The sequence below is a fragment of the Pteropus vampyrus genome, unplaced genomic scaffold (assembly GCF_000151845.1).
Source record: "Pteropus vampyrus isolate Shadow unplaced genomic scaffold, Pvam_2.0 Scaffold336, whole genome shotgun sequence".
Taxonomy (NCBI): Eukaryota; Metazoa; Chordata; class Mammalia; order Chiroptera; family Pteropodidae; genus Pteropus; species Pteropus vampyrus.
In genome coordinates, this window is record NW_011889117.1 from 2460232 (window position 1) to 2483886 (window position 23655).

The 23655-nt window shown below is 38.5% G+C and overlaps 1 protein-coding gene and 1 pseudogene across 5 annotated transcripts in view; one reads left to right on the forward strand and one right to left on the reverse strand.

Moving 5' to 3' along the window:
- PHF20 (PHD finger protein 20) overlaps window positions 1-23655 on the forward strand; it is a 106316-nt gene that overhangs the window by 24710 nt on the left and 57951 nt on the right. For all 5 annotated transcript variants that reach the window (XM_011378353.2, XM_023522263.1, XM_023522264.1 and 2 more), the window contains 4 exons: window positions 9161-9332; window positions 10514-10598; window positions 16984-17063; window positions 19996-20383. In XM_011378353.2, coding sequence (XP_011376655.1) covers window positions 9161-9332; window positions 10514-10598; window positions 16984-17063; window positions 19996-20383 — 725 coding nt within the window. The remainder of the gene's footprint in view (window positions 1-9160; window positions 9333-10513; window positions 10599-16983; window positions 17064-19995; window positions 20384-23655) is intronic.
- On the reverse strand, window positions 11743-11861 carry LOC111730844 (annotated as a pseudogene).

Below are 23655 nucleotides of genomic sequence, written 5' to 3' on the forward strand. Positions count from 1 at the left end.
GGTATGATAGAGAGAGAGAGGGGTCAGGGAATTGACGGTCTATGCAAGGAAGTAAGATAAAAGTATAAAATTTCCAGGGTGAGAGTGGGAGTGAGAGCAGAGAGAAGGAACAATGTCAGCAAAAGTATTTAGGGCTCAAAAGACGTGTTTTCTTAAAATCTGGAGAGGGGATGGATTAAGAGTAGTGGGAGATTGGGCTGAAAGTGGAGACTTTAAGCAGGAGAGATACGTGGTCAGATCCCTCTTAGGAACAGAAAAGTTGTATTATTCAGTCACCAAATATTTACTGACTGTCTCTGTATCAGGCCCTTTGCTGATACTGATAGAGGGGTTTAGAGGTCGCCTGATGTAATGACAGTTGTTGCTGATGAGAAATGATCAGGTTAGAGAGGGGAGATGAATTCAAGATATTTCCTGAGTTAGAAGTGTCAGATGTTGATGAATGGAAGTGGTGAAGGAGTAGGGAAAGAGTTAAGGCATCCAACACAGCACAGTTTTTCTGCAGCTTAATAGTCAGCCCTTTGTTTTTCACTAAATGCAACTTCCATCTCCATCCCCTCTGGAGCAAAGGCTGGGGATGGCTTAGAATGTTACTTTTGTGCATAGAAGTCTTTTGCTTCTTCTGGTGTGTGCCCTGAACCAAGAATAGAGGCACACTCTGATTCTTGAAGTAAATGAGTGCTGTATATTTGCAGAAAGACTGTTCATATAGGGAAGAATCTGGAAGCAGCCTGAATGCCCAACCCGTGGGGGAAAGTTTAAGCAAATTTGTGGTTAAGACACCTTTGTGGACCTGTGTCATTACAAGGATATTTACTCGAGAAGTCGAATTAAAAGGAGCAGACTCTTCTCTGGGTTTAGTCAGATTTGGATACTGATCTTGGTCTACCTCTTCCTAGTCATTCTATTTGAGACTCCATGTCCACAAATGCAGTGATAATACCAAGTCCTTAAGTCGTCACAGGATTGGGTAAAGATCCAGTGAGATACCTTATGTAAAGGCAGTTTATAACTCCTAGAGTAAGCTTATACACTTTAGTTATTAATAGCCACATTAGTAAAAGCTGACTGGTCAGAGTGGGAAATCAGGGAAATTGTTATCCTCTCTGGTTCCTCTCCACCCCCACCCAAGCCCCCCGCCCGCCCCGTGTCACATTTCTTCAGTTTGTATTTCTGTGGTGTGTGTGGGGGGACCCAGCAGATACCTGCCAGGGACTGTCTAGGTGCTCTAATTTAAACCTGTGCATAGTGTGTGTTGGGCAGCTTTATTTTACTCAGAAGCGGCCAAGACTCTGAGCAGCAAGCCTTCCTGGGACTTGAGGTCATGTGCTGTGGACGAACAACATTGTATCCTTTCGATAGACCTGTTGTGTTCTCTGCCTTCCTGGATATGAGTGTTAGCTTTCTCTGGCCCACAGTTTTCTCCTTTCCTTGGTGGAGCTTTAGGGTATGTTGGCTTATCTGGTATATTAGAGCAGTGTTTCCCACAAACATGAAGAATGGTGCCAACAAAGATATACTATCTTTGGATCCTACTTTTAGTAGCAGAGCAAAATGCTCTTATGTTAGTTACTTATTGCTGTGTAACGACTTCTCTCAAAATTTAGTGGCCTAAAACAATACTAAACATTTATTATCCTCTCAGTGTCTGTAGGTCAGGAATTTAGGAGCAGCTGAACTGGAGGATTCTGGCTCCAGATCTCATGAGGTTTGCCATCTGAGGTGGCTTCCTCATTACCCTGGCAAGTTGGTGCTGGTTGCTGGCAGGAGACCTCAGTTCCTTGCCATGTGGATCTCTCCATAGGGCATCTAGAATGTTCTCATGACATAGCACCTGGCTTCTCTCAGAATGGGGAATCCAAGAAGTAGCAATGCTCTGTGTGTTAAAATATACATAACATAAAGTTTACCATTTTAACCATTTTAAATGTACAGTTCAATGACATTAGGTACATTCATATTGTTGTACAATCATCACCACTATTTATTTCCAGAGCTTTTTTATCTTTCCAGACTGAAACCCTGTACCCTTTAAACAGCAACTCCCCAGTCTCCATTTCCTCAGCCCCTAGTAACCACCATCCTACTTTCTGTCTCATTGAATTTGACTATTCTAGATGTTTCTTATGTGTGGAATCATATAGTATTTGTCTTTTCGTGACTTACTTTTTTCACTTAGTATAATATTTTTAAGGTTCACCTATGGTATAGCATATATCATAATTTCATTTCAAGGCTGAGTAATAAATATTTCATTGTTTGGTTTTATCACATTTTGTTTATCCATTCATCTGTCAATGGACACTGGGTTCCTTCTACTTTTTGACTATTGTGGATAATGCTGCAATGAACATTGGTGTACAGATATCTGTTCGAGTCTCTGCTTTCAGTTCTTCTGGGTGTACACCTAGAAGTAGAATTACAGCAGTGTTTTTTATAACCAAGCCTTGCAATCCAATGCCATCATTTCCACCACATTTTATTTGTTAGAAAGGAGGCCTCATTCAAGGGAAGGATAATTAGGCTCCACCTTTTAAAGGAAGGGGTGTCAATTGCAGACATTTTAAAGCTACTATAACTGCCTTTTTGAGAGTGATCATATAATGCTAGGTTAATTGCAAACACACACTAAAATTCTTTAGTATTACTTGATTGTATGGTTTTCATCTTGATCAGTACATCCCAACCTTTTTCATGTCATTGCTCACTTGTAATCCATTTGTGTCACCTCGGCTGGGAAGCTCTGATATGGATGGTCCAGATTATGGAAAGGCACAATAAAACGTTCTTCATGAAACCTGATGGACCACCAGCTCTGTGCTCAACAACACCCAGTGGTCCATGAAACTGCTATTGGGAAACACTCATTTAGGGCATTTGTACAGTCGCTGTGGAATCCATAAGGTTCCTGTACAGCTCTCTGTGCAGAGTTACTGTTTCCTTTCTCACCTTCAGTTTCCTGCACTTCCTTGTCTTTTTTCGTGCTTCCCTTCCTCTACCTATGCTGATTTACTCATATTGCACACTTTCCCAGGAATACTCTCCAGCCTCACTGCCTCCTTGATCACCCAGAAAATGCCTATTCATCTTTCAGAATTGAGATTATTGCCCTAGAACTAGCCTCTGGTTCCTCTGTACCCTACTCTAACTTCGTCTGTTGTTGCACCTGTAATACTTTATTACAATTATTTGTGTATGTAGACACGTTTATTCTCCCTGAGAATACTGAAGAGACACATGCCTTTAGGGTCTCCTAGGGAAGCAAGATATAAACATAAGCAAGTAAACAGAAACAAATGAAATAATTGCAGATTGGGGTAAATGCTATGAAGAAAGCAAGTGGGAAACTGACACAGACTGGAAGGAGATGGGGGCTACTTGAGATAGTGTAGTCAGGGATTCTGAGGCTGCAGGAGGGGAAGGCTATTGCCTGGAAGAGTGGGCAGGGGAAGTGTTGCAGGTAAAGTGAGGAGACTAGGTGTGGTAAGCTGTATGGTATGTCAGAGGAAATATGTCATGTAACATAGAGTCTGGCTCCTTCTGCCAACTGCTATGATCACACATCTTCATATATTTGGCTCTGTATCCTTCCTGGCCCACACACTTCCTGGCCCAGATTAGATTCTCAGAAAATGTCTGAAATTGATGAATTTCTCTTCTGATTTTTGTCTATTCTACTTTTCCTTTTATGTTTGATTGGCTCCACGGGCCTTCTGTGGCTTTTTGGTTGGCTTAGTGACCAGTTACACCACTTGCTTAAAGTGTTACCATAGTAACCTAATTTGCTATGAAGTCGAGATTATCTGACTTTTCCAAGTTGAACTTTGGATAAATATGAGTTCTTGATACTTTTTGGCCTTTGAAAGAAAGCTCGTTTGTTACTAATTTAATTTTCTCATGGCGACCTCAGCACATGTGCATATATCCCTTCCAATTTGACAGTTTTCTTACTGGGATCTGTTTGTTTGACATCTACAACATGGATATCATTGGTTATTTTGATGATTCACCTTGGTTTGTGTGTGTATTCCTATTGCTGTTTTGTGGCTCTAGGTATTCATAATTATATCTTCTTAAAAATTAGATCTGATGAACATTTATTGAATGCCTAATTTATGCAGAATACTCTGGAAGAAATTTAAACATTTAGCAAACACCTGTCTTTGTCAGGTTCAGCACAAGTGCTAAGTCATTTTCTCTAAAGCCACTTTCCCATTTCTCCTCCAGTACCTTATGAAAAAATTTAAAGTGAGTTTCCACTAAGTTGCTGCCTCTGAGGATGGTGAGCATAGGAAGTAGATTTGGATAATTAAGGAAGAGATTAGGAAGTGAGTCGTAGGAAATGTACTTTAAAAAGAGAAGGGTCCATTCAGGTGCTTTAGAGGGGCTGGGGGAGAACATGCAGAAACGTAGACTGTCCAGCCCAGGTGTGCCGTGGAAAGACAATACCTCTCTCCCATCTGATCCTGGTTATGAGTTATAGGCAGGCCAGATATTTCCAGGGCTATACTCCCTTACTCTTTTCCCTTCAGAGATGGAATGTTCTTGGTCTGTTTGCTTGCAGAGAGGAGTGGGGAAATTCTGAGGATTCCACTACACTTCTCTTGGTCTCTTCCCACCCTAGATGTCCTGATGTTTGGTCGTCTATTTTGTATCTCTAGCAGTTTGTCTCAGAAAGCAAACTTAGGAATGTTTGTTGAATAATGGAATCAATAGGGCATAGATTCTGCCCTATAAAGTGCTTAGCAGTCTCATATTTTATTTGTATTTGCCATTTAAAGTCCTGTTTGTGACTTGAGTTTGAAATGTTTTTGAGTCTTAAGCTCTTTTCTTCAAAGGAAAACTGTTGATTTTGAATACTTAAATTGTATCTGATGATCATTTCAAACTTTCTTATTGGTTTAGGCAAAATTAACTCAAGAACAGGTAGAAAAGTTGACCAGTCTATTAACCATAGAAGTAATGGAACAGGTAGATAAAGAGACCTAACTTATGAAAAGTCCCCAGAGTAAGTTGTTTCACAGAAAATGAAATAAAGCTGCTTAGTCTATTCTATGAGGTTAGCATAGCCTAATACTAAAACTGGGCAGAAAGGGCATAATACAAATCTTACTTATAAAAGAGACAACAAAACTTGTCAATAATATACTAGAACTCCAAACAGACACATGTTAATGAATGACACACACAACCAAATATGACTTATTTTAGCAGGGTAATGATAATAAATTTAGGAAATGTTATTTTCTTATAGGATAAGAGAGAAAAGCTCTGTAATTATCTTGACAAAGTCTCAAAACCTATTCTTGATGAAACCTTGGTAAATTAGGGATAGAGGATAACTTCACATACTTTATTAAAGTTCTTACACTTAACGATGAAATACTGGAGACATTTTCATTAAAGAGAAGGATGCTGATTATCTGCTAATTTTCAGCATCATCTTAGAAGCAATGATTAATATGATAAGAAAAATAAATGGCAAGTATCAATATTGAAAATGAGAGAGTATCATAATTTGAATATACGATAGTGCATGTGGACAGTGCAAAGGAATTAACTGTTAAAACATTGGATAGAGTTTGAATGGTTCAAAAAATAGTGTAACAATTTGATATCTGCCCATTAAATGCTTTTCAAAACTTTAAATTTAGAAGTATTTACTTTTACTTAGAAGTGTTATTAACTAATTCCATTCTTGTTAACCTTGCCACATCTTCTCAAGCTCCACTTATAGTTGTCTGAATATTAAGTTGATTCAATAAAATTAGCATTTTTGTAGGTAAAAAGCAGTTGATTATTAGCATTTTCATGGGATTCCCCCTAATAGTTTTTAAACTTAATTAATTTATGTGGCATGTTTTCCTCAAGGGCAGGGAGCAGAACACATATGTCTTATAATCCCTTCTAAGACCTGGAAAGTCACTTCATAAAGTTCTGTTGACTGATGAAGTTGAGCTGTTCCCAAGGCAACTAGCAGTTGTGATCCACCATGTCTTAACTGGGTTGATTTCTAAGATCAGCTGTGTCTCTGTTCTCCGAAATGCAGTTGAATTTCTCCATCCTCCATGAGTGACTTGCATCCTTGTCATACTTCAGGGAAGTAGGAAGAACCACCTTCTCCTTAGAAGACCTTGCTGGCCCCTTGGTTACTGTTGATCCTTTCGGAGAGTTTTGTGTAGTCTGCAGGTAGTGGGATGCCTGTGCCCTGTGGAGTTTTTTGAGCAAGGGAGAAGCTTTAGGGTAGCCGAGGGCCCAGAGATCCTTCAGACTCCAAATATGTGCAGTAGAGTTGCTAGCCTAGGAATTTGGAATTGATTCTGTGGATCCAGACTTACCAGACTTTTAAAAGGCACTGGCCAGTGCAAGCTCAAAAGAATTTTGGGTTTATCCTGAGGTTACCAACTTTTTATTTTGCGAAATAAGGATATTTAAAATAAGTATATAATTATATACATTTTATAGTTAATACATGCTCATGGTACGGCATTCAAAACATACAAAAGGATATACATTGAATAAAATAAGTCTCATACTTCCTCTCCAGTTTCTTAACTATCCAGTTCCCCTCCCAAGAGGCAAACCGGTTGCTTGATCATCCTTCCAGAGATAGCCCACGCATGTAAAAACAGGTACGAATGTATTGGCTCTCTCCCCTCCCCCAAATAAATAATAGTTCATTCAGTACTGTTTTGCATCTTGCATCTTGAGTTGTTGGTCCCCCCGCTATGCACACACTTTTCGTAGTAATTAAAAAAAAAACAAAATAGTGTATAGAGAGCCACCTCATTCTTTTTAATGGCTACATAATTTTAGTAAGGGTATTAAAAACAATTACCATTGTTTTAATTAAAAAATACATTTAAGCACCAAAAGTTAGAAAGAATGTGATTTTTGTATAAAGAAGAGTTCTGTCAATTAAATAAATTTAATTTTGTGCATTGGTCCAAAGACTTGATTTGAAAACTATTACTAGAGATAGTAAACCATTAAAGAAAGGGCTTTGAATAGGAGTGTTTTAGGGCAGGTCGTGTTATCTTTAGAGAGGCTTACCAGTCTTTGGTAGGCTGAATGATAGGGCCAGAGGAATATAATTAAGGTATCCATGTCCCTCTCTCCATTTTACAGAGGACCCTCTTTTGTCTCCTGCAATTGTACTACTCAGTTCACCAGATCGTACAATTAGTCATTCTGCTGTCAAGACATCCTGTGTTTATAGCAACTGTATGTCAGTTGGATTAGAGTAGGGAGACTAGTTTCAGGGCTGTTTATTCCTTCTGTTGATATTTTTGAGCAACTAATGCATGCATAATAGAATTAGGAATATTGAAAAGCATATCCTATCTGTCCTATGTGAGAAATATCAACATGAAGTGATGGAGGCCTAAACTTAGTGACTGAAATTGGAATGAGTAGCCAGAGTTCGAGAGCCTTGGGATTGAAGAATTGTTAGGACATGTGACCTTTGGAAAGACTAGGAAGAGTGGAATTTATATGCTGAACATTTATTGACTGCCCAGTATCTGCAGCCTACTGTGATAAACACCAAGCAAACTGCCTTAGAGGATACTAGGGTAGGATTGCAGAGGACACGGTATACAGACACAAGGAACAGGCCTATTCATGTAGGTAGGACATATTTATTATGCAGGGTACTAGGTGGTAGATACAAGAAAGGAAGGAAATGTGCAAAATCCAAGTTGTAGGGAGAAAATATCGGTAGGATCTAAATTTTCTCAGTCTAGAATAACAGTCTGATTAATATAAGAGAGCACTTGCATGCAATATTTATTTTTCTTTACTTTTAACCATTTATTTATTTTTGGAATAAGCAATACATTTCTGTGGTTGAAAAATGAAGACGTATTGAAAGGTATACTGCAAAAAGTCTCCCTCTCGCTTTTGTCCCTCCCTGCCCCCATACCCACTTCCCCTCTTGTATCAGTCAGGTTTACAAATGCTGGAAACAGAAACCACTCTGGGTACTTGAACCATAAAATGATTTAACACAAGAAATTGGGTACTTAAAAAATTGTTGGAAGAGGTGGAGGAATGGAGCTCAAAGAGACTGCTCTTAGAGTATCAGTTTGGAGAACTTACCACTGAAGCTGTGAACTGGAGGTCAAGAAGCCACCACTGCCACTGCCACCTCCACCACTGCTGCTTGACACTCAGGAAGCCAGTGACTAGACATTATCCCCTTGCTACTGCAGACCAGCACATCAGTGTTACCTGAAGTGTGTTTAGAGCTCTTAAGCTCTAGCTTTACCTACTGAATCAGAATCTGCATTTTAACAAGATGTCCTGATGATTTGTATTACATGAAAGTTTGAGAGGCCTTGCACTGGAGCTTTGGGTCTGGCCATTACAGTTGCCTCCAAACCCACAAGTCTGTGTGACCTTGACTACCATTTGTAAAGGAGTTAGGGAAATGTAGTTGTTGGTTTCCTCAGCTGTCAGTCCAGAAGGAGGGTAGAATGAAGATTGAAAGAGCCCATCTTCTGAACTGACCATACTTCCACAAGTAACCGTTATTAGTTTCTTATGCATCTTTCTAGATATTTTATGCATATTTAGGCAGATATGAATATATATTTTTCATTAAAAAAAACACAGTAGCCTACCATATACATTGTTCTGCACCTTGCTCTTTTCATTTAATATTTCATCTTGGGAGAATTTTCCATATCATGACATAGAACCATCTTGTTCTTTTTAACAACGGCATGGTATTCCGCTTTATGGTTACGACATTCTTAAAATTGAGACTGTCTAATACAATCTGGTTGCATGATCATTCCGATTTATTGGCACATGTAAAATATAATGTTTACTTCCTGTCTCCTTTGTGCTCAGGTCTTATGTGTTTGTCATCTTGTTTAATTTACACTACAGCTGAATATATTGGGTGTCCTTCCTCCACTTCTCATGAGAGAACTTTGTAAGGTTAACTTAATAATTCATAAACTAAGGAATAGCAAGGCTGAGATTTGTACCCCACATCTGTTAGCCTTCATAATTTGTGATTTTACCCAGTTATGCAGAGCTTCTAAATGGTAGTGTTTATTTAGTAATTTGGTAACCTACTCCTTTGGGAAGAGGTTTTAGATATTTTGGGTGGATATTAAAGGCATTTCAAATTTTTTTTTTTCTGACTCAGGTATCCAGCTCACATAGAAGATATTGATTACGAAGAAGGAAAAGTACTCATCCATTTCAAGCGTTGGAACCATCGCTACGATGAGTGGTTCTGCTGGGACAGTCCTTATTTACGCCCTTTAGAGAAAATACAGCTAAGGAAAGAGGGCTTACATGAAGAGGAAGGATCTTCTGTGAGTAACTGATCTGGGAAGTTCTGTAATGAGCTGGATCAGACATTGGGTACTTTATGTTCCAGCCTTTGATGTTGAGTGTGAAAGTCAGTAGCAGCTGGGGACCGATCTTTATTTAGGCCTTTAGTTGCAACCCTGAGATCTCCAGGGCACCTGGGACTCTTAAAGAATCTCAGTTGTCATCGGCTTATATGATGTTATTGATGTGACAACTCATAAACTAATTTGGTTAAGATTGCATTGATGCTGAACAGGGACCTTATGTCTGTCTTTTATATCACTGTATCCCTTTGGGTCATTTATTAAGCTGATCTGCTCTTTGAACATTTATTAAACAATCATTCCATGTGGAGTACTGTACCAGCTTTATATCAAGGTCTTTTATAAGCCCTTGAAAAACTTGAAATTGATTGGACACTGTTCCTGTTTTCTAAATTTCATCACTATGCTTGGAACTTTTATTGACTTCAGAATAAAGGATGAAGTATTAGTTTTGAGTTTTCTAAAGAGACATTGAGACATCTGTAGAGATCCTGCTGCCTTTGGATCTGACTCAGCCCTGGATTCTGTTTTCCATTATAAGTCTGACCAGGGAACTTGAACTCTTGCTAGTCTCCCCTCCCCACCCCCGTCTCCCCTCCCCCCCAACTTGAGATTACTCACTATTGTCCAATTTGATTGCTCATATTTATTCTTCAAAATATATCAATGCAAACTGTGTCTTCAAAATATATCATACTGAGAAAACAGTATGAAATATTAGAGATGAATGGGTGCTTCCTTTGGCAAAAGACCCTTTCAAAGTGTGAGTGGCTTAAATGGCATGAATGCTACTTCCCTCAAAATGAAGTAGCCTCGTTCCTTCCAGCTTATATACTGGGTGTGTTCCTGGGTCGTACTGGGACTTTAGACTAGTATTCATGGACAGAGTAGGATTATCATCAGTGCTGTGCTGCACTGCCCACCCCTCCTAGATGACATCTCCTAGGAAGAGTCTTATGTCCAGCCCTTTTGTTTTGACTTCTAGTACTGAAATGCAGAAATATCTTTCTTCATCCCAGTAGCCATTTCCCTTTCCCACTCTTATGAATTCTAGTCTCTTTTATGAATTCTGGTACTGTGTGTGCCCTGTGAAATTGGATTGGTAACAGGATCTTTTTTTTTTTTTTAATGTTTTTTAGGGATTTCAGATAAATGAGCAGGTCCTTGCTTGCTGGTCTGATTGTCGTTTTTATCCAGCCAAAGTCACTGCTGTTAACAAGGATGGTAAGGCATTTGAGTTGTAATTATTTTTACTCATGACTTGGGGAGTTTGTATTAGAGTTTGATAGTAGTATATTTTCAGTATATATGTATTGCCTGGGAATCCTCTTTAAGTTAATCATTGTGTCAGGAGTTAGGAAGAAATTACAAATGGAGAGACAGCTGGGTTAAATATGGTAGTTTGAGTCTTTGCCTTCTAAATTTTAGTCATATTTTTCTAAACTAGTCATGGTTCATCTGTCACTCTGCTGGGAAATGTGTAGGTTCTTGCTGTCTAGGAGTTCCTAATGTAATTGATAAAGTAAGCCCCAAATATTCCTTTTACTTATTTATGAATAGCCTGTATTTTAAACCTTTTCTATCAGTATGATTATGGTATATTCATGATCTCTGTAGTGAATATTTAGGTTAATCAGGCCTCTTAGTACTAATCTTAGGAGTGACTATAAGGCCAGATTGGCTTTTTATTCAGTGAAGTCATTCAAGCACTTAGCACTCTGCTAAATTCAGGACCTTGGCCTGACCAAGAAGTTTTGTCTGAGAACGTACTGAAATGGTCAAAAAATGAACATACATTAGCATGTAGCAGAAATTTCAGTTTCTCTGTTGCTACATTCGCCCCACCTGCTCCCCACCAGCCGTTAGACTAGTGTGGGTTAATAGATGTGGGCTAACTCATGTGCCAATGTTGGTTATCCTTCAAGCACAGCCCTCTTGCCTTTAGGCCTCTAAAGCAAGGTTGTATCTTCTAAGTTGTCTAAGCTGTTACTGCTCTTTCATTTCATGGTTGAGTAAGTCTTTTTGGATAGTCCTTTGTTTCCTTAAATTACTTTTATAAGCTTGTGTTCAAAGTAAAATCCTTTACTACTATTCTTATGTATCATATTAACATAAAAACTTATTTTAGAGAAAAGCTTATGTTATTAAACTGCCTCAAATCATTTTAGTCAAAGATATAGTTTACTTTTTTTTAATCTTATTTTTTATTTTTTTAGGCGAGGCAACCCTTGATTGACCTCACAGATTGCAAAGACCTTGTCAGCTTACAATTCCTTCTTTATCTATCTATCTATCTATCTGTCTGTCTGTCTATCTATCTGTCTATCTATCTATCTATCTATCTATCTATCTATTTATTTATTTTACACGCCTACAGCACCTGGTCTTCCTAGGTGGTCTCCCATCCAGGTTCTAACCAGGCCCAACCCTGCTTAGCTTCTGAGATCAGACGGGATCGGGCTTGTTCAGGGTAGCGTGGCCATAGACCGTAGTTTACTTTTTCAGTCTCATTTTTAAGATTAATAATTTTTTCTGCTCTTAGTGATTTAAATTATATAATATGAAATACAGGTGTTCTTCGCATACATAGATGTGTTCCTGAAAGTCTCTTAGGTTGATTTATTCTGATCAAGTCATGTTTCCCCTCCAATAGTATCCACTGGAGGTGTGCCCCTTAAGAAAATGGCTGCCCCTTAGAGCAAATGGGAGTTGTGGATAGTAAATGGATAACACTGTAAGACAAAGGAGGTAGCAGAAAAGAAGCAACATTTCTCTTTTGTTCCAGTGATATTCCAGAGTCACATGGAGGACAGATGAGAGGAAGGGAATTGGATAAAGGTGTGGCAGAGGAGGGGCAGATTGAGGAAGGAAGTGTTGGAGGACCCCTGGGAGCTGTCTCATAGTGAGGAAGGGAGTATCTTGGTGGAGGCAGTGAAGACTTAGGAACCTACTGTTTGTATCTGATATCTGCAGAGCCCAGAGGTTGGCATCATAGATAAAAAAAAAAAAACAAATCTAGTTCAAGGCAGAATGAAGTAGGTATTGAGATAGAGCCACCAGTAGGAGGCAGGGCGGGAGCAGATGGTGCTGATAAATCATAAGGGGAGTAGGGAGGGACCCCTGTCTACAGTTAATGGTTTTTTTGTGTGGGTAAGTCTGAAATCTTTTGAAATAATCACTTAAGGACTAAAAGTCATTGGCCACATTATTAGCCATAGTTATTTAAGATTTTTAAATGTCTTTTAAACTAGGCAACTAGAGCTGTACAGTTGTTTAAAAAAATCTTTTCAGATTATTTCCTCCGTGAGCTAAAATTATAGGAGGAAGAGGCTTGAGGTAATCCTCGTTCGTTGAAAGGTCATTTGCTGCCCTAATGTGTGGGTTCTGTAAGCTCTGAATTCTGTCCGGTGAATTTTGGTTAATTGAAGGAGACAAAGTGAGTGGAGATTTCTGTTAAGACCTGTTTTCTTGAGTTCTTGAGTCTGAAGTCCGGTATTATGCTGCTACCCTTTACTGGTTCTTGCATCTAATTGGAAGAGGGGAGGAGAGGAAGAACTGGGGGAGGGGAAGTTCTAAAAGTTAGTGGAATGGGCTCGGTGGTCTTGTGAGGGAAAGCTTGTCTTTGTGAGATCTCAGATATTTTGAGATGAGATAATGAGCCTTAGGTGCTGCTTTTGGGTTAGATTTTATCTATGAGAGTCAGCAGACAGTTTCTAATTCATCGTGATTTATTCTGGCAATTGCAGGATTGGGAGGGACAGTGTTGGGCTCTCTTTTCACTCTTTCCCTGGTATTTTCTGCCCTGCCTCAGTGTCACCTGTAGCAGGAGCCACCACAGCTTAATGGCGCTGTGAGTAGAAGCTCTGCTGGCAAGGTGCCTCTTTATTTCCTGTAAAAGTCATTCTGTCTTGTTAGTGCTGCCAGGATAGTGAAGCCACACTCTGTAGATTGATCTGTGGAAGGCTTGGTCTGGTTTTCTTGCCACTCTCAACCTCTTTGGTGGTTTTGCTGAGGCTGAGCGTTCACTGAGCAGGTTGGTGGGTGGCGGCTCCAGCTGGAGTGGAGAACAGTAGCTGCTGGTATTGGGAGTCTGGCATGATTGAATTACAACCGAATAGCAACCTTAGAGTTTTTTTTTTCCTTAGAGTTTTTTTAAGGTAGTTATTTAGCACTTGGAAACTGGGGAAGGCAATGCCATGTTATTTAGCTCTTTTCACCTGGAATGGTTCTTTGGCAGTGGTAATTAAGCATCAGTTAGTGGGAAGGCAGCCAGACCTAGTAGCATTGTAGACCCTCAGTCTGTGTCGGAGTAAAAGATGGGCTTCTGCTTCTAGGGAATCTTTATTTGGAAACCACCTCTGGTGAGTTCACCTCAGCTCTTTGCTGGGGCTTCTCAGCTCCCACTTTTTACAAAGGGGATGGCCAAATCACTTTTCTGTCAGGGCTTTGTGCCCCCAGCTGTGGATGACTCTGCTTTGCAAAGCATTCTCTCTGGGGGAAACTGAAAGTAGGTTCGCATTTACAACAAAATGAGGAATTGTTCCTTCCTGTTGATCTGTGGTTTTTTATCTCTAGTGAGCAGGCTAATCAGGTCCCTCTTCCTTCAAGTTATGCATATTCTTAGGTTTTGTGCCTGTTACCCCCAGATCAGTCTCTTTGAATCAGTGCCTGAAGTCTGTTTAAGGAGATTCTATGGAAATGGTCTTATTTCTAGGGTCTCAGGTCGAAGCTGTTACTATTTTTTTTTCATGCTGTAACTGAGCCTGCATTTGAAATGTTGGGACGTTGGGACTATGTGAACAGCTTTGCACAGAGATAAAAGGAAAATTTAGGCCCACACATTTAAAAAGCCAAGTGCTAGCTTGGCTTTTCTGTGGGGGGCAGGGATTGGTGTTTTTGTTTTAAAGAGAATTGGTAGATGATAATAATTAGAACCACTTATTGAACCCTTTGGTTGTGACAGTCCCTTTGCTATCAATATCCATATCTGATCTTGTTTAGTTCTTCACATAAACATGGAAGGTTTGTTGCCATCAACTCTGTCCTCATTTTACAGGTGAAGAACTAAGCTCACAGGAGAAAGTGCTTGAGGGTACAGAGCACATGCGTAAATGGCAGAGCTAAAATCTGAATGGAGGTCTGTGGGACTTTAGAGTTCCTGAGAACCACTCACTGTTCCCATAGTACCAGGCTGCCTCTCTGGAGCAGGGTTTTCCTAAACTGCAGGAGTCATCAGAGCAGATGTTCACTGAGGGAGTATTTGTGTGTGCACGCACGCATGCATCTGAGATGATCGTAGGGTGGGTGTAGATGGTCTGTACTTTCTGGAGTTGGTAGTGCCTTGATGACCCTGATTCGTAGACAGTCTCTGGTCCTAGTCCCTGCTTGGTGATTATAGGCAGTTCACTGCCATTGCTCTGGACTCATTTGAGTTAGAAATTGAAGAAGTTGGAAGAAATGAACATTTTTGGAAATTGTTGTCCACAGAACCTAAGCTCATTATGTAAAAATTGCTAAGAAGATAAGACTAAGAGGGAATCGAGAAGGCGTGCCTGCAGATATGTGGGTATCCTTCTGGCCACCCCTTGAGGCACATCTGTGGAAACCTCAGGACTTTGAGAAGCCATATTTGAAAATTTTTTGAGTCCTTTATTTATGGCATTCTGGAATTCTCTGACTGCTGGAGAATGAGTGGGATAGAGAAAAGGCCCTAGAGTCACAGTTATGGTAGATTTTAAGAGCAACAGAAATTTGTCCTATCCAAGGCAACCTGTGTATCTCTTTCTCCTTGGTCCTAGAGAAGATGAGCTTGCTGTGCATCTCTAGTTTGGTTCTTATATCCCTTCTGCTGTTATTGACTGCAGTAAGGTTGTCGGATACGCTGGTGACACTTGTGATAAATAATTACCTTTATAATTACCAGGAATATAGATCAGTATGTAATTACTAATTGTTTACACCAGTGGTATTCAGACTTTAGTGTGTACTAGAACATCTGAAGGACTTGTTAAAACACACATTTCTGTGTCACACTCCCAGACTCTGATTCGGCATATTGGGGGTGGGTCTGGTAACTTGCATTTCTAATAAGTTACAGGAGTTGCTGATGCTGCTGGTCTGGGGACCACACTTTAAGAAGCACTGGTCTACGGTGAGCCAGATGCTGTGTGAGAGAGAAACTGGTTTGAGATATGGTCTGTGGCCTTGGAGAGCCTGCCTTTGATTTGAGATCTGCCTTCTATATTAAGGTAGACCTAAGTGTGCAGCTCTGCAGGTCAGGTGCCAAATGAGTCTTTGAGAAGTTCAGAGCAGGGAAAAATCTCCAGCAGCTAGAAGTCAGGAAGCTTTACAGAACTATTGTGGTCATTTGGGTGGGGGTGCTTAAGGATCAATGAGTGGCACATTCCAGGCAGTAAGTAAAATATTTGAATAAGATGTGGTGGTAAATATGTCACAAGGCAGTTTCAGTGAGTGGCAAGTAGCTAGTAACTTTGAGTTGGTAGGTATTGTATGCAGGAAATGAGGAATAAGATTTGGCAAGTAACTGGGCTCAGACCACATTGGACTTTGAACATTAGAGAGGAAGGCTTTCAATAGCGGTGGCTAGCCATTGATAGGGCCCTTTTTAGGACTGGAAGAGAGATGGAGTGGGGTGAGAGAGAATGTTTAAGAAGGAAGTAACCAGCCAGAAAGTTTTAACATCCTTGTTGGATTCTGCTGTTTTCATCAGCCTTTTGGATTTTTTTTTTTCCTTCCATGTTAGATGGGAAATTGGTCCTGACAATTGACCATGTTTACCAGTGGTAAACCATTACGTGATTACCAGTGGTTCACTGGTAATCTTGACAAGATTAACTATTATTTTTTTAATCCCTGGGACAAATTAAAAAAAAATATGAACACGGGTGGGTTATAAGATGCAGAAGTTAGAAATTGTTGGTTTGGGTGCAGCGAATGAGAACTTTTATGGTCAGATACCTTATTTGAGAAGATAAGATTATATGGATTTCCAGCTTCATTATTTTTCAGCAGAGAGTGATTTTTGGTGGATATTTTTTTCCTAATGAAATAAAACTGGTAATGTATCAGGCACCATTTAGTGTTTTGGCTAAGTCTTCTATTTTTAAATATTGTAACGTGAAGGTAATTCAGATGGATTTTGATATTAATGTGATCTCTAGAAACATTATACCTTTAGTAGATGGTCATGTTTCTTTTAAAGTCGAAAAGCTATTACTGTACCTAAGCCCAGAAAATAAAGATTAAATGATACAATTTAAAAATTTACTCAGAAATAAGTCTGCATTTTCTTCACATTCTTGTTTTACTGCTCTTTGTTCTAGGTCTAAATTCAGTGTAAGTTTTTATTTTAATGAAACTTCATAAAAATGAGTTTTTTTTAAAATGGATTTTGATCTGTATAGATAAAAAGAAAGGCAAACATACTATTATTTTAGACATAAGTAAGGCTTAAGACGTAATTCTTAAACAATTTTTAATTACCATAAGTTTATTATTGTGTTTGGTCTCCCTTGTGTTTATGCTTTGAAAAGTTTTGTCACTTTCATGAAACTGCAACTTAAAATCATGATATCTTTTTGAATTCTAGGTACTTACACTGTGAAATTTTATGATGGAGTAGTTCAGACTGTCAAACATATTCATGTCAAACCTTTTTCCAAAGATCAGGTGAGAAATGTGGTTTTGTGCTTTGTGGTATGAATAATGCTAACATCGTAGTTTTGTTTCTCAAAGACATTACATTTGTTTATGATGGCAAAGTCTTTGTTTCCTCTGTCTGACACAATTTCACCAGAAAGTAGTACCCAGATATTTAGAAATTGTAAATATTTGTTTCTCTCGCTATTTCCTTTTAACACAGATTCTTCTTTTCAAAAGCACCACATACTTGGATACCATTGCTTGTTTCTGTTTTTCTCATTTTTTCTCGAAAGCGTTTGGTTATTTTTATCTCTCCATGTGCCCTGCACCCAGAGCTGTTACCCGTCACAGGGAATTTGCTGAACTGCTTGAGGAGATCTAATTATGTTTTCTCCTTATCTGATTTGTCTTTAAGCTCTAGATGCAGGCCATCTAGAAGTACTGCTTACTTTCTTTATGATATTTTCCCCCTTTAGTCTTTTTCATATTTGTGTCTTAATGAAGTAGTTGAGGGGAAAGAGCAAAATATGGATATTGATGTTTTTAAAAACTCTGTTTCTAATTGTTACTCATCTCTTTGGTGTTTATTGATGTGACAGTATTCGGTAATGCTGGAACCTGTTGCGTCTTTCCTTATCTTTCCTTATATGATCAAATGCTGTTACTTATCACAGACTTTTGTAAATTTTTCTGTCCATATATTTAGCAATTTCAAAGGATCATGATATTTTTGAAGGTAACTTCAAGATATTTTTGCCTTTTACTGGTTTTCTTCTTCAGAAAATCGACAAAATTATAAAGCTTTAGCCCCAGAAATGTTTCTCTTTGATCATTTGCCTGTCAGGAATCTAAGGAGGTACACAGTACTCTAAAATGTTATTTTGGTGTTCAATTTGGCATTTTTCTTTTCTTTTCTTCTTTTTTTTTTTTTGTGTTCAGTTTGTGGAATGAGTTAGTATAGATAGAGGACCATATTAAGAACTTGTCCAGAATTGTCAGATTGTATCCAGAACCTCTCCAAATGGAAGTCCAGGGCTCCAGATAACACATGGTTGAACTGTTTACTCTGTTGCCCTCAATAAACTGATAGTACTCATGGTGCTTTAGCTTGGAGCTGGGCACCTTACCCAGTGTAGATTTGGGTATGCTTCAGTTCTCAATTCCCAGATGCCTCTAAGTTTCTTACCTCATTTCAGACCTGGCAAGTGGTCAAGCACAGGCCCATGGTACTTGTTTTTCTTTTCCAAGAGGATGTAGTAGTCTAAGTAAATGACTTTTCATTCCTAATAATCTAGGGTTCTGTAACAGCCACTTACAAAGCAAAAATTAAACAAAAATCAGACAATTTTTAAAGCTTTTTTCATATAGTATTAGAATAGATTGAGTTTTTTTTCTGTAGAACCATGCTGTCCTAAATGTTTTGATAAACTATATTTTAGGAACATTTATCTTTTTTTTAAGTTTAAAAACAATACATGTTTGCTGTAGAAAATTAGGAAAGTACAGAAAAGCACGAAAAGTAAACTAATTTTATCATCTAGATACAATTGCTGTTAACTGTTAACATTTTGATGTATATCCTTTTTGTTAAATATTTATGTATATACATATTTCTTTTCAAAATTAAGGTAATGTAGTAAATTACTGTACTACAACTTGCTCTTTTAATGAAATAACATTTTCCCAAGTTCCTTAATACTTTATGAGAATACAGCTTTTGATAGTTACATAATATTCTGTAATATGTATGTAATCCTACTTTGTGTAACTGGCTCCCTAATAGTCATTTAAGGATATTTGTAAATCTTGGTGCATAAGTCTGATTATTCTTTTAGCAGATTCTGTTTCTAGGAATTTATTCTAGTTCAAAAGTATAAACTTAAGTCTTTTGACCCAAAGTGCCACCACCACCTCATTCCCAGCCACCCACCCCCAGGTGGTTGCAATTTATATTTCTGCCAGCAGTTACTGAGGAAAGCTTGTTCTCAAACCTGGCTGCTTTCAGAAAAATTTTGACACTTGGCAAAATATTTTCTTCTAGGCTATAATAACAAGGATTCTCTTTATTATTTTTCCCTATGGGACAAATTAAACTTTCATTCAGTGAATTTATAGGCACTCCTTCCTGCTTCTAGCAAAGATCTGTGTGCCTAGTGCATTCTAGGTGCTAGGGATCTTATATAAATGTGATATGATGAATGAATGTCGAGATCTTGAAAGAGAGCTACATATACAAATAAATTAATTGTAGTTTTGGAAACTCCAGAGCTTTTCGAGAGCTGGCTTTATTATGAAACAGTCATCTAGGACACAAGATTTTTAAAATGAATTTTAAAGACAGTAATTTTGGATGAAGGTAACCAAGAAGCAGTATTTCTTCCTGATGGACAAAAACTCAGTAGCTCAAGAACACAGTAAGTGGTTTGTTTGACTGACTGAGCACAGCCTTTACCAGATAGAGGAAGCAAAGACCTTGATTTTGGGTTGGAAAATCTTTATAGCTTTCCTGTTCCGCCTCCAGTTAATCAGTTGAGGTCTTTTCTACACAGGGAATTAGTGTCCCCTGGCAAACTGAGCCAGGTCTCTGAAGGGCCCTAAGTCAGTGTAATCATGCTTGAGATGAGAAGGAGAGGACATGAAGGCATTTTCTTAGAACACCTCTGTCAGAAAGATTGCTTTCCATAAGAGGTCCCTGGGTAGTTGTCTGTCCCTTAATTATTTTCTACTGACTTATTAATCATAAGGGAGATAGCCCTATTTCAGAAGTAATTGAACATGACTGTTGTTTTCTTTAAATTTAGGATTGGTTCTCAAGTCTCAGAGTATGGGTGGATATTTTCAGTAGTGCTTTCTGTTTTGTGACCTGGCATATGTCCTCTTCATAAGATTGCAAAAAAATATGATTTTATATTTGCAAGTAATCACAAAATGTGTTTAATTGCTATTTTGCTCATTTTAGAATATTGTGGGTAATGCTAGGCCTAAAGAAACAGATCACAAAAGGCTTTCATCATCTCCTGATAAACGAGAGAAGTTTAAAGAGCAGAGAAAAGCCACAGTCAATGTGAAGAAAGACAAAGAGGACAAAGCCTTAAAGATAGAAAAGCGACCCAAGCAGCCTGATAAAGAAGGAAAGTTAATCTGTGCTGAAAAGGGGAAGGTGTCAGAAAAAAGCCTTCCCAAGAACGAAAAGGAAGATAAAGAGAACATTTCAGAAAATGACAGAGAGTATTCTGGAGATGCTCAAGTGGATAAGAAACCTGAAAATGACATTGTGAAGAGTCCACAAGAAAACTTGAGGGAGCCAAAAAGAAAACGAGGCAGACCCCCTTCCATAGCTCCTACTGGTGAGTTTCTCGAGTGCAGTGAGAGGAGTGTTCTTCTGTGGCCTTTGCGGTTCTTTTTCACTTCTGTTAATCAGGTCTTCATTTTTATGACTGACTTTGAATGGTCCTATGATCTGAAACATGTCTGTCTGTGAGTCACCTTCTGGGGTAGTTGATAATTGTCCACTAGATACTTCAGCTTATATGATACAACCTAATAAACTAAGGCCTTTCCTTGCATCTATTTAAATGATCTCAGTTTAAGTAAGTTTAGTAGAACCTAGGATCAGGAAATACGGTTTTCATGAGAGACATGAAAGGAGAAGTAAAATAGGTGTGGGTGTCTGAAGGGGGCCCACTGAAGGAGGTGGGGCTAAAGAACACTGAACCTGCAAAGGCATGGGTGCATTTGAAATTGAGCTCTCTGGAGAGTGGTTATTGACTAGAAATTTCCAGTCTAAATAAAAAGCTGAGATGGCTAATTGGTAAGAGTCAAGGTTAGAGTGTACAGATTTAGGTGAGAATTCACCATTATTAAAAAAAATAAGTTGAAATTTGGAATTCTTTCAGAGTAACTAAGAATGAAACATACCCTGAATATCTTTCTAAACCAAACACTCCTTCTCTAGATTGAATAAGTGGCAGAAAGCGCCCCCAGCATCTCTAGACTGAGTGCTACCTATGATTATCTGGCAGTGGTCTTTCAGACATTATTGCTTGTATAGTCTCACCAAGAATTTTGAAAAACTATGAATTCCCTAGCACATATTAAAGTATATCTTTTTTTCTCATAAGCTTAGATAATTGCTGTATATATAAAATATAAAATTTATTTTTTACCAAAACTACAGAGTTAGCTCTTTCATTGTTTCCATATGATATAGAAAGCTAGTTCTTTAAATCCAAACAGCTACATCAGTCCATCAGACTTAATTTCTATGGCAAAAAGTCTACCTAATTTACTTCAGATAAATGTATTAGTACTCATTCCCAATAGATAACCTTCTCACATCCGAGTTCTAATTTTAAGATAGCAAATTGGATAGATTGATTTCTTCCCAGATGAAATAAGGCATCTCTCAGTTCAGTGGTTGTAACTGGGTTTCTTCCTCAAGAGCTAAGCACGCTGAAATTGTCCCTAGATAAATCTAATGCCTAGACCTGTGCTGTCCAGTATGTGGTAGCTGCTAGCTACATGTGGCTATTGAGCACTTGAAATGTGGCTAATCTGAATTGAGATGTGCTATAAGTGTAAAATACACACCTGATTTCAGATACTTAAAACAAAAATTCGTAAAAATTCGTAAAGTTTCTCAATTTTTTATATTGATTGCATGTTGAAACATTCTTGGATGTATTAGGTTAAATGGAATATATTCTTAAAATTAATTTCACTTTTTTTAACTTCTTAATGTGATGACTAAAATTTTTAAAATTACATATATGGCTTGCGTTTGTGGCTCTTATTGTATTTTTGTTGGATAGCACTAGCCTAAGTTTACTCACTGGCTTTCTCAATAGGGTTCTGAGAGAGAATCAAACCCTAATGTCCAAGGCATCTATGATCTATAATGAATTGACTTATCTCCTGAGCATTGAGAATGGCTCCAGTTATAAACCACCATTGGGAGAAAATAACCTATGTGTTTGGTGTTCAAATGAGGAACCCTCAGTTGAGAAAGTATAGGGGTTTTAGAACTCTAGAAACTGTACCATATTAAGATGTGGGATGAGTGAGAGACAGGCCTTTTTATATAAGTGGGAGAAGGACAGTTATGCAAGGACAGGTGGAAAATGTGAACTGGCAGAAATCTAATGTGTCCTCATCCCAGTTTAGGAAAGAATATATGTAGAAATTGAGTGTTCTGAAACTCATTCTTCTTTAGCTATGCATGCTCTGGGTGTATCCTCTGGAAAGTGTGAACTAGGACAGTTGCACTGCTCCAGTGAAGCCACATGACTTCACTCAGATAAAATACAGGCCATTCAGTTTATTGCTTTTATTTTGTAAGTGTAAGATTTCATACTAGGGTGGATCAGTTTAATAGAGAAATGGTGTTTTCCTAGCTTACTGTTGCTACTTGCTTGAGGCTTTCTTTTCTAGTCAGAATCTCTGGAGCAGGGTCTGAGAATGTGAGTTGTTTAAACAACCTTCCCAGGTGAGTCTTAACTGTAAGAAGAGTTTAGGAAACACTGAATTTCTCTATAGGGAGCCCCAGTTTGTATCAGAGTGAAGAAGTTCAGATCCCCTTTAAGTAGTGCTTGGAATAAGTTCATTGACTCAGTGGAGCCTTGAGCTCTCTAGATTACACAGACTTTATTGGAACAGCATCTGAGTTATTTAAGGAGGACTGTTTGTCTTTGTGTTTAATTTGGAGTGTGTGCGATCTCCCAAGTTCCCACCACTTGGAACAAAATAATGTTGGCACATTGGGACGAGTAAATACAGAAAGAGCCGAGGAGTTCAGCACTCTCATCAGGTTTGCCTTCTCAGAGCTCAGCCCCGTCTCTTGTTTGGCCATTTATTATGGCAAATCTGAAGGTGTTAGATAAGTCTGCTCTCCCCCACCCCTCTCTGCCTTTTCTCTTTCCCTCCCATTTCCCTCCCTTCCTCCCTTTTTTCTCTTACCCCCTTCAACCTTCATCACACACCTTTCCCCCAAGCTTGCCAATTTTTTTGTTTGTTTTCTCTTCTGCCTGCCTTTTGGATTCTTGTCTTTACTAATCAGGGGAGAGCTTCTTAAGTATTAGCTTTAAAAATAGTGGATACTGTCCAAGGGTTTAGAATAGGCACCGCTATATTATGTTAGAGCCGGATTTGCTAGTGATCAGCAGCCTTGCCTGGAACACTAACTGTCAAATAGCATAGTCTCCTGAGATTTTTCTGGAATTGTTTTTGAGGGTTATAAATGTTGACATCCTTTTTGGTTCCTCAAAACTAGGACCAATGCCAAGCTAACTAATTTAACAAGTAGAGATTGAAAACAATAATCAAGCTGTAGTTCCATGGTATACATTTTAGGAATTAGTCTGTATTGTGAATTTCTCGAGTATTGGATATATCAAATTTTGTGAAAAAATTTGATGGTGATAAAAATGAGTTTTCTGTTGCTCTTGTATACCTTCATATTTTAAAGCAGTCATATTGGGGTATAGTATTTTAAAGAGAGAGTTTCAGGAGAGAAGTATATAACTAGAGCTGGGTCATATGTGAGATCAAAAAAAGAGAATCAGGAGATCAGTCTGCAAAGGTGTCAGTATCTCCCAAAAGGAAGTAATTTTTTTTTTTTCCT